Genomic DNA, 11,568 nt, shown 5'->3' with positions numbered 1-11,568 from the left:
TCCTTCATTCTTTTTTTTTTAATGTTTCTAATTCTTTATTTTTTTTTTGAACTTTTAATTTTGTTTTGGAGTGTAGCCGATTAACAATGTTGTGGTAGTTACAAGTGAACAGCGAAGGGACTCAGCCTTGATTTTGTCCCTTAAGACTCATTTCTGACTTCTGACTTCTAAAACTGTAAGATAACCAATTTAGTATTGCCTTAAGCAGCAACAGGGAACTAATACAACTAGGAACTCTTAATTTTCTTGAAATTCATGGTCATCTCAGGCTGTCATATACGTTCCCACCTTTGATGGAGAAATGATTTAACCTCTCTGTGCCTTGATTTCCCCATCTATCAAATGGGTATTATAACAGTACCCACCCCCCACCAATAGGGTCATTGTGAGAATTCAGTGAGTTACTGTGAATTAAAGAAGGCTGAATGCCAGATAACTGATGCTTTCGAATTGTGTGAACTGACTCTCTGGGGAAGACCCTGGTGATGGGAAAGACTGAAGGCAAAAAGAGAAGGGGTCAACAGAGGATTAGATGGTTGGATAGCATCATTGACTCAATGGACATGAGTTTGAGCAAACTCTGGGAGATGGTGAAGGACAGGGAAGCCTGGCGCACTGCAACCCATGGGGTCACAAAGAGTCAGACATGAATGACTTAGCGAGTGAACAACAGCAATGCATTTAGCACAGTGCCTGGCATGCGGTGCGTGCATTAGTATGACCTATACTTAAAGATCATTATTGTTTTAAGAAAAACAGTCATGCAGACGTGATGATGAAAGGCAACTGACACTCAGTCTTCAAGTGGAAGACCATGGAGAGGGGTGGAGACTGATGAACTGATACCCTCTCCACAGGGGACAGCTGCTACCCAACCTGGGTTGCCGTCACAGCCCCCAACTTGCCCAGAAATCTCGATTTGTCCATGTGCAAAGTTTCATAACCTTTAAACACTGGCTACTAATTGCTGTTTAAAAAACACACTCGGTGATCAGATGTGATCTTACATCTACAGACGTAAGATCACCTTATGTAATAACTGAAAAGAATCGGAAAAAAATTTTTTTTAAGTTTTGATACTTTATTTCTGTTTGTTTGTTTGGGCCACATGGCATGCAGGTTCTTCCCCAATCATGCAGGTTCTGTTTCTTGGAGACGATGCATCTCTGTTTGTATGGCATAATAACGCAGCAGGGAGGGGCATAGTGTCATCACAGGAAAGTAGGAAACAATTTAATTGCTATGATTTTTCCTTCTATTACCTCTGGATCCTGGCAAGAGAGGGGGAGAAGGAGAAGAGTTTTCTGTTCCAGGGCAGGGGTGGGGGGGCAGGCGCGGTGGGTGGGGTGGTATCAAGTGAAGACAGGAGACTTTGGGTATTGAGAAAGAGATGATGGGGCGGGGAGAGGGTGAAATCTGAAAAGATATCGGTGGTGGTAGCGGAAATCAAGTAGATAGACTTCTAAGAAGTTGTAAATAGGTCACTGGCCTGGGCTGGGGGCTTCCTGCTCCCGCACTTTATCTGAAATCAAAGCCCCTCCCAAAGGTGATCTTAGGAGGCTCAACTCTGTAGAGGTTCCATCCCCAGGCAGATGTTGGTGGCTGCTGGTGACTTTGATGAGTCCCCCTCAGACACACACGCACACACCCCGGTCTTCTCATCAAAGCCACGGAAACAGAACGACCACGAAGAGAGTAAAGGAAACTCCAGCATGGGTGGAGGCTGGGCCCCTGGGGCTGTTTCACCTCCCACCAGCCCAGCCAAAGAGGCATGAAGCTGGGTGCCCTTGGTGTGGGCAGAGTGGGGTGGGGGAGGCACCCAGCCTTGGTTGCTGCATCTGGAAAGTGGGGGCAACAGCAACTCCTGCCCAGAGGTGCAGATAAAGATGTGACTCGCCACCTATGGCTGATTCATGTTGATGTTTGACAGAAAACAACAAAATTATGTAAAACAATTATCCTTCATTTAAAAAATAAAAAGATGTGACTTGCACAAGATGCCTGGTGCAGGGGACATGCCTGACAAATGCTCTCCTTAATATCTCTAAATGACACTCATGTACTTATGGATCTCTTCCTGCATACCAGGCACCATACCAAGTGGCTTTTTTCCTCATCTGATTTTAAAATTCACTGTTTCTTTTTGAAAAAAAAAATTATTTATTTTGCTGCACTGGGTCTTAGTTGTGGCACGAGGGATCTTTAGTTTCAGCATTCAAACTCTCAGTTGCGGTATATGGGATCTAGTTCCCTGACCAGGGATTGAACCGGGGCCTCCTGCTTTGGGAGTTGCGGAGTCTTAGCCACTGGACCACCAGGGGAGTCCCTCATCTGATTTCATCTTTATAATAAACCCAGGAGGTAAGAATCCTTGTTACCTAGTATTTCACAGATGAGGAAACTGGGCATGGAGAGGTGACGGGGTTTGCTCCTGTGTCACATGGCCAGGAAATGACAGAGTAGACTTGGAACCCAAGACCATCAGATAGCAAAGCCGGTTCCCTTCACCCCTTTACCAGGCAACTGTGTCAACAATAACAAGAGTGATTCATTCTCCTCTGGGGTCTGAGCTCCTAGGGTCCAGGGAAACCTTGCTTCCTGGGTCCGTGCTCATTTGCATAAAGCATCAGGTCTGTAAGCATATCATTACCTGTCCCTTCCCACACTCTTGGATGCCCTGTTACCCCAAGCTCCCAGCTGGCTGGGTAGAGTGCCAGTCTGTGCTGAATGTCAGCAAGAAGGGTACTGAAGTGTGTAGCCTCTGCTTTCTCAGGAACTGTGGATTTGAGGCTAAAGCACACCTGGGCACCAGGTCTCTGGTTTCCCCGCTAAACTTCCTGCATGGAGTTGGGTCAGCTGGGTTCAGAGTTCTCAGCTGTAAAAGTGACCTCTTTGGGTCATTCCAGCTGTCCCTGGGCCTCCATGAGCCACCTGCCCCCCTAAGAACTAGACAGACCAGCTGCAATGTTCAGCATTTATTTCCAAGGCCAGTGGTCCAAGGGCTACAGACTAAGTCTGGTCCTCACCCCAGGATGTGAGGTGGCTGGGAAGAACTGGCTATGTGTGTTTGTCATTGTGAGGCTGCAAGTGTGTATGATGGGTGTGACCGTGATGCAGCATGTGGAAGTCTGACACGAGAAGCATTGCATCCCGTGTGTCATACGTGGTGTGACTGTACGGCCCAGTGTGGGTGACAGGCTGTGACAATGACTTGTGTGTGACTGTGTCGTATGTGGTTGCGATGCGTGTCTGTGACTGAGGCTTTGCTCTGCTGTCTAGGACTTCCAGGTTGTGTGAGAATCTGATGTTTGGTGTGTATGTGTCTATGGTTGTCAAGGAGTGGCTGATCTTGTGATTCTCTGGGATGCTGTAGCTGTGATGACAGTTTCTTTCTTTCACTTTTTATGCCTTTTCTCTTTCCTTTCACTCTTCCTTCATTTCTACCTTTTCTTTCTTTCTCTATCAATCCATCTTTCTTTTCTTTCACCCTTTCTTTCTACCTTTCTTTCACCCTTTGTTCCTGCCTTCCTTTCCACCTTTATTTCTTTTCTGTCTTTATCTATCCATCTTTCTCTTCTTTCCCCTTTTCTTTCTTTCCACCTTTCTTTAATTTTTCCTCCCTTCTCTCTCTTGCTTCTCTCACTCTCTCTTTCTCTCTTTTTCTTTTTCTCTCTAGAAACATTTTCTAAGTGCCTGTGCACCAGCCTCTGGCTTGGGTGCTGAAACAGCGGTGCTGGGTGTCAGCCAACCTGTGGATGATATACACTGGGAGCCAGAAACCAACCACAGAGGGAATATTTACACCAAGGAAATGGGTGTCCCCTCCTGGGACAGCTGGTTGTTGAACACCTCCCAGCACGTCCCTACGCCTGCTTCTCTGAGTGTAGCTTCATGGCCAGGCTGTGGTGTGGCCGCAAGCCCCATGGGTGGAACTTGGGTCATGACTATGACCATGGGTAGGGCTGGGCTGGGCTGGGCTCTCCAGGGTGGGTGATCCTTGAGGATAAATCCTCACCAACCCCCAGACTCCACCCACACTTGTGAGAGGGTAGAGGGTGTTAAGAAATTTTCTGTTCTCAGTCAACTCCCCGGACCCCAGTGTCCCACTTTAATCTGAATCAAAAGTATAAATACAATTTCCTGTCTTAGCCAACCACCACCACCATCACCATGTCCCTTTGATCTGAGTCAGAAGTATAAATAGCCACCCCTCACCCCTCCCTGAATATCAAGACCAGCTTTAGCCCCTGCCTGGGGGCTAACAGACCCCCTCAGTGCTGTCCACTGCAGAGCCTGCAGTCTCCTTTGGTCCTTCAGAGGTGCCTGCTGGTTCCTGGTGCAGCTGGGTTCTCGGCCTCGCTGGTCCCCACTGAGCTCTCCACCTGTCAAGTTTGGGTGTCCCCCAGGCCCGCTCTAAAAACCTCCGCTCGTGTTCTTCTGTGTCCAGAGGCATCCTCTGAGGTCTCTTACTTGTCGAAGACGCACGTTAGATTAGCCCCGACCACGTCCTTCACACCATGAAGGCCCCGAAGTAGGAGCGTGTGCCGTCATGGACTTGGATCACGCGCTCGCCGGGCATGCGTACCACCACCTCGTCCCCCACGTCCAGGTGGACCACTCCGCCCAGGAAGCTGCTGTCCCACCACACCTGGGAGCCGTCTGCTCTCCCGCACCGCGACCGCCGGTTGACCAGCAGCTCCACCTCCTCGGGGTAGCTGGCGGTGCGCTTGTAGAGCCCGTGGGTGATGGGCAGGCAGCCGGTCAATCCCTGGGAGCAGCCCGTACCACCCAGCTGCACCTTGGAGTAGATGTAGTAGTAGCCGGCCTGGGCAACCACCAGGGCCCCATCCCGGTAGCTAAGTCCCCTCAAGAAGGCCAGGCCCAGTTTCGTCTCCCACCGCAGCGGGCCTTCCCTGCTGGTCAGGCTGAAGTCGGCCCCTGTGGAGGGAGACAGAGCAGGGCTGGTGAGCGCACGTCTCCTGCTTGCAGTGGGACCCCAGGCCAGTCGCCAGCCCTCTCTGAGCGCCACCTTGCTCTGTGCTAGGCTTTAAATGTATGCATTCACTTTATCCTCACTTTACAGGTAGGGAAACTGAAGCACAGTAAGGGGCAAAATAACTTGCTTATCCTCCATCTTAACGCTTTCACCCCCTTCTTGCAGGTGGGGAAACCGAGGCACAGAGCAATCGATTCGCCCAAACTGTCAGAAATTGTTAAGTGGCAGAACTAAGGATTTAAGCAAAACACAGCATGGCCCAGCAGCCTTATAACCTCTGTATGCCTCAGTCTCCCTCTCTGGAAAATGGAGCTATGAACAGTCCTGGCTGAGGATCGAATGAATGAAGAGGTGGAAAGCCCATCACAGTGTGAGCCAGAGAGTAAGCACCCTACAAGGGTTTATTCAATAAATGAAATTAGAAATTCATGGACTCAGGCAGTGTCTGTGCTCTGGGCAGCTTTGAAGAACTAATGAATAAAGGAGTACTCAGCCACCATTGGGGTGTCTGTCTGGTCTCCCCAGGACCCACTGAACCCTCTTACCCCCTGCCAGGACTTGAGGGCCCCCTCACCTGTGAGGTGTGCTGCTGGTTTGTCTTGCTTGGGCTTCTGCTCTGGAGAGAGAGAATCAGAGGTCAGAGGTGAAGGTGGTGGTGGGGGGTAAAGGGCCAGCCTCCAGAGGGGTCATCTAGTCCACCTCCTGGTGTCAACCTCACCCTTTCCGGAGTGACCCAAACTTCTGCTTCTCCGGCCTGGGGGAGGGGCTTCCGTGGGGCTTGGGCCAGTTGTGCAAATTGCATTGGGCAATGGACTGAGTGAGGGGGTGGGGGCAGCATGGGAACCATACCGTCCCCTTCTGGTGGGGGGGAGGGGACCAGGACCCTGACTCACCTTGCAGCAGCTCCTCCCAGTGCTTCTCACTTTTGTCCTGAAAGTACAGAGCAGTCCCATGGTGAGGATCTGTGGGGCCCACGCCCTGGTATCACTCAGACTCGTGGCCAAGAGGCACACGCAGACCACGGGCACAGACATCGCCCTCCATTGACTCCAAGGCCACGTGCATGCCCTGCCTCTACTCCCTGCCACCCAGCAGGCTCTTAACCAGCCAGTACCTCAGTTTTCCCCTCTTGTAAATGGACACATGGAAAACGCCTGGTTTGAATTACCATGTGGAAAGTGTATTACAATGCCTGGCACAGAGCAAGCGCTATAGAAGTGTTTATTACATAAGTGCTAGGGAACTCAATCCCTGGATCAGGAAATGGCAACCCACTGGAGAAGGCAATGGCTAATCCCTGGAGAAGAAAATGGCAACCCACTCCAGTATTCTAGCCTGGAGAATTCCAGGGCCAGAGGAGCCTGGCAGGCTACAGTCTATGGGGTTGCAGAGTCGGACAGGACTGAAGTAACTTAGCACACACACCCACAGAAGACACACAGTCACCTGAATGGCTGGACACTTGTACATAAATGCAAACACATGAATACAGACACGAACACAGACCTGGACACACTGACAAGACACACATGGAGGCAGATACACGGGTGCAGGGTTTACAGATTCACCTGGGTCTGCGCATACAGAGACCCAGTAACAAAGACAGACAACGTCAATACACAGGCTGTAGATGAGTGAGGAAGTAGCTGTGTTGGTACACGTGTGTGGGATAGCAGCACAGGTCCAAGTGGGCCTGTGGCCATCAGGTCCAGCCACGAGGAGGAAAAGGACCCGGAAACAAAAAAGGCCGAGACTGCATGGGGATGGCATGGGACATACAGACCTACAGGTGTGGCAGAGACATCCATGGTCATAGGAAACGGATGCAGAGAGACATGCGCACAGACTGAGACAAGTGGCTTAGTGAGAGCCCTGATAGTGGTGATCAGGGTACTGCTGATAATGACTAGCTAGGTCAGGGGCTTCCATGGTGGTCCAGCGGTTAAGACTCTGAACTTCCAATTTAAGGGCGAACGTCTGACCCCAGTGCTGTGCGACGTGGCCAAAAAATTTTTTTTAATTAAAATATTTTTAAAAGTGGTCAAACTGAGGAATCAGATAAATATTTTAAAAACAAACAAACAACTAGCCATGTCAGGATGGCGGTTCTGGGGGCTACAGACAACACAACTGTTTTATAAAACATTAAGCTTCCTAGAGGTATGTGTGCTTAGTCGCTTCAGTTGTGTCTGACTCTTTGCAACCCCATGGACTGCAGCCCACCAGGCTCCTCTGTCCATGGAATTCTCCAGGTGAGAATACTGGAGTGGGTTGCCACTGCCTCCTCCAAGGGATCCTCCCGACTCAGGGATCGAAATTGAATGTCCTGTGTCTCTTGCATTGGCAGGTAGATTCTTTACCACTGAGGCACCTGAGAAGTCTGCTCCTAAACACCTAGGTTTTGTTAGTTCCCATCACTAGAAGAAATTATAATTATGTGATGCCATTGCAGTATTTATATACAAATCAATATGTTGTTTGTACATCTTAAACTTACACAATGTTCTATGTCAATTACATCTCAATTAAAAAAAAGTCAGTTCCCATTTATTGAATGGCTTCCCTGGTGGCTCAGACGGTAAAGCGTCTACCTACAATGCAGGAGACCCGGGTTCAATCCCTGGGTCAGGAAGATCTCCTGGAGAAGGAAATGGCAACCCACTCCAGTATTCTTGCCTGGAAAATCCCAGGGGTGGAGGAACCTGGTAGGCTACAGTTCATGGGGTTGCAAAGAGTCGGATATGACTGAGTGACTTCACTTCACTTTGCCTGTGCCACACACACAATATTTTGTTTTATTCCCTATGGAGACTCTTATTATCATGCCCATTTCATGGATGAGGAAACTGAGGTCCCAGAGGTGAATTAGCTTGCCTGGGACTGCTCTTAGTCTGTCCTCCATCTTTGCACACACACACGTACAGATGCTCAGTGACATTGGCTTGGAGATCCCCACCCCCACCCCAGTGGTGCTTACCTGCAGCGGGGCACCAATCTCCTCTAGGCGCCAGTGCAGCTGCAGCAGGAACCAGCCCTGGACAGCCAGTCCAGCCACCAACAACAGCAGCATGAGGCCCAGTCCCAGCTGGGCAGCACTGCAGGGCTGTCTCCTGCGGCTGTGCCCCAGCCTCCTGAATGGGATGTCTGTCTGTCCATCCACCACGAACACCGAGGGCCTTGCAACTGTCTCTTCCATGCCTGAGTGGATGAGGCCCCAAGATGCTTGGGGTCTGGCTGGCCTGGCTGAATCCTTCAGGCCAGGAGAGAGGAAACCACGATTGCCCAACACGCCTGGGCTTCTCACACTGCCGACAGGCACTCGTGGGTCCCGGGGCTGCCTTTAGAGCTGGGGCTCGGCCCCTCCCCTTTCCCCCACACGCCCTCCTCTCCTTCCTGTCATCTCCCCACCCCCAGGCTGGCCCCATCTCACTCTCACTCAGAGCCTCTCACACTTTCCAGAGGCATCTGGAGACATGACTCAGGTGGGGACGGGAGACGAAAAGTCCCAGCTTTCCCTTCTGATGGCACCAACCACGTCGTTGCCAAGTGTTTGCTGAGCACCTTGGCATCATTCACTTGGTCACCAAATGTTTGCTAAGCACCTCCTGTGTCCCAGGTACTGTTCTAGGTTTGGGGGCACAGCGGCAAGCAAGAGAGACAGATGTCTGTGGTCTTAAAGTACTCCTATTCTAGCGGAGTGAGAAAGACCAGCGTAGTAAGTAAGAAAAGGCTATAGAGTGCTTGAAATGGTAATACGAGTGATGGGAAATGCCCACAAAGAGTGGTTTGTGTGTGTACATGTGTGTGGGTGTGATTATGTGTGTGCATGAGTGTGTGGATGTGTGTGTGTATAGTTGCAAGTGTGCACCTATGTGTGTAGTGTATGCATACAGATGTGTGCAGGTGCAAGTGCATGCCCATGCTTAAGTGTGCTTGTGTGTCTGTACACACTCCTGTGTGCATGCATGCAAGTTTTTTTTGTGTGTGTGGTTTGTTTTTAAGTATTTATTTATTTATCTGGCTGTACTGGGTCTTAGTTGAAGCATATGGGGTCTTTGATCTTTGTTGCGGCATTCGGGATCTTTAGTTGTGGTATGCGAACTCTTAGTTGCAGCATGTGGGATCTAGTTCCCTGTCCAGGGATCAAACCCAGGTCCCCTGCATTCAGAGTGGAGTCTTAGCCGGTGGACCACCAGTGAAGTCCCACTGAAACTCACAGTCAGAGGGTGGAACCACTATCCACTCAGCTAACTAAAGCCAAGTCCTGGGAGTCCTCCTGGACCTCTCCTCCATCCTGTCATGACGTTCCACCCTCAGCAAGCCCAATGGATTCAACCTCCGAGCCAGATCCCAAATCCAGCCACCCATTTCCATCCCCACCGCTACCACCCTAAGTGCTATAGACTATGTTTGTTCCTCAGCCCCTACATTGATGTGTGAATACCTCCAACGTGATAGTACTTAGAGGTGGAGCCTTGGGGAAAGGCTAGGGCACAAAGTTGGAGCCCTCCTGAACAGGATTAGTGCGTTTATAAGGGGAGTTGTAAGAGATATATGCTCTGTCTCCTTCTCTGCTGTGTGGGGACAGAGAGGGATGGAGGCCAGGCCAGCAAGAGGGCTTGCTTTGGAACTCAGCCATGCAGGCACCCTGGTCTCAGACTTCCAGCCTCTAGAACTGTGAGAAATAGATGTCTGTTGTTTAAGCCACTCAGTCTAGGGTAGCTTCTTATAGCAGCCCCAACAGACTAAAACCCTAAGGGACCCATCAGTTTTTGCTTGGACTGGTACAGTAGCTTCCCAGCTGGATACACTGCTTTACCTCATGCCATCTTATGACTCATTCTGTGCCTTCAAGCTAGTATGGCCTTGCTTATTTATTTCTTTTTTATTTTATTGTTGTAAATTCACACAGCATAAAATGAACTGTTTATTTATATTAAAAAAAATTTTTTTTGACCTTGCTGGGTGTTCACTGTGGTACTGTGGCTTCTCTGGGTGTGGCTCTTGGGCTCAGTAATTGTGGTGCACAGGCCTCTCTAGTTGCTGCTTGAGGGCTTAGGTGCCCTGAGGCCTTAGTTCCCTGACCAGGGATTGAACCTGTGTCCCCTGCAATGGAAGGCAGATTCTCAACCACTGGACCACCAGGGAAGTCCCAAAATGAATCATTTTAAAGCAAGCAACTCAGTCTATTTAGTACATTTACAGTGTTGTACAACACTATCTGGTTCAAAAGCATTTCAGTGTCTCAAAGGTAAACCTTACAACCATCAAGAAGTCATTCCCCAACTCCCCTACCCCAGACCCTGGCAACTATGAGTCCGCTTTCCTGCTCTATGGATTGACCTGTGTTGGGCATTTCAAAAAAAAAAAAAAATGGAAACACACACTACGTGGTCTTTTGTGTCTGGCTTCTTTCACTGAGGATAATGTTTCCAAGATTCATTCACACTGTAGCGCGTGTTCAGTGCTTCACTCCTTGTTAAGGCTGAGTAACATTCCAGTGTGTAGATGAACCATATTTTGCTTATCCATTCACCCATTAATGGATATTTACATTATTTCCACCTTTTTGTTATTTTGAAAAATGCTGCTACGAACATGTGTGTGCATGTGTTTGGGTTCCAGGTCACAATTCTTTTGGGTATATACCTAGGACAGGAACTGCTGGCATCAGCCTTAAAAAAATAATTATAGTTTAATTTTTTGGTCACACTATGGGGCATGTGGGATCCTAGCTCCCCAACCAGGGATTGAATCCATGCCCCTTGCTGTGCAAACGTGAAGTATGAACCACTGGACCTCCAAGGAAATCCCCTGGCATCAGCTTTTAAACACTTCAGTCAACTCTCATCTCTTCCACTAAGTTGTGTCTGATTCTTTGTGACTCCATGAACTGCAGCATGCCAGGCTTCTCTGTCCCTCACTATTTCCTGGAGTTTGCTCAAACTCATGTCTGTTGAGCCAGTGATGCCAATCAACAATCTCATCCTCTGTTATCCCCTTCTCCTCTTGCCCTCCATCTTTCCCAGCATCAGGGCATTTCCAAAGAGTCAACCCTTCATATCAGGTGGCCAAAGTATTGGAGTTTCAGCTTCAACATCAGTCCTTCCAATGAACACCCAGGACTGATTTCCTTTAGGATAGACGGGTTGGATCTCCTTGCAGTCCAAGGGACTCTCAAGAGTCTTCTCCAACACCACAGTTCAAAAGCATCAATTCTTCTGTGCTCAGCTTTCTTTATAATCCAACTCTCACATCCATACATGACTACTGGAAAAATCATAGCCTTCACTAGATGGACCTTTGTTGACAAAGCAATGTCTCTGCTTTTGAATATGCTGTCTAGGTTGGTCATAACTTTCCTTCCAAGGAGTAAGCGCCTTTTAATTTCATGGCTGCAATCACCATCTGCAGTGATTTTGGAGCCCCCAAAAATAAAGTCTGACACTGTTTCCACTGTTTCCCCATCTATTTACCATAAGTGATGGGACCAGATGCCATGATCTTAGTTTTCTGAGTGTTGAGCTTTAAGCCAACCTTTTCACTCTCTTCTTTCACTTTCATCAAGAGGC

At 49.1% G+C, this 11,568-nt stretch overlaps 1 protein-coding gene across 1 annotated transcript; it reads right to left on the bottom strand.

Moving 5' to 3' along the window:
* Positions 1-7: 7 nt before the first annotated feature.
* TNFSF14 (TNF superfamily member 14) lies at positions 8-8,322 on the bottom strand. Its single transcript, XM_019964331.2, has 4 exons — positions 7,974-8,322; positions 5,890-5,926; positions 5,571-5,612; positions 8-4,938 (listed from the first exon to the last, which is right to left on the bottom strand). The coding sequence occupies exons 1-4, from the start codon at positions 8,190-8,192 to the stop codon at positions 4,511-4,513; spliced, it is 726 nt and encodes a 241-aa protein (XP_019819890.1). The 5' UTR covers positions 8,193-8,322; the 3' UTR covers positions 8-4,510.
* Positions 8,323-11,568: the final 3,246 nt, after the last annotated feature.

The sequence above is a fragment of the Bos indicus genome, chromosome 7 (assembly GCF_029378745.1).
Source record: "Bos indicus isolate NIAB-ARS_2022 breed Sahiwal x Tharparkar chromosome 7, NIAB-ARS_B.indTharparkar_mat_pri_1.0, whole genome shotgun sequence".
Classification (NCBI taxonomy): domain Eukaryota; kingdom Metazoa; phylum Chordata; class Mammalia; order Artiodactyla; family Bovidae; genus Bos; species Bos indicus.
Note: the sequence above shows the minus strand (reverse complement) of the source record. Positions and strands in the feature narration are given on the sequence as shown.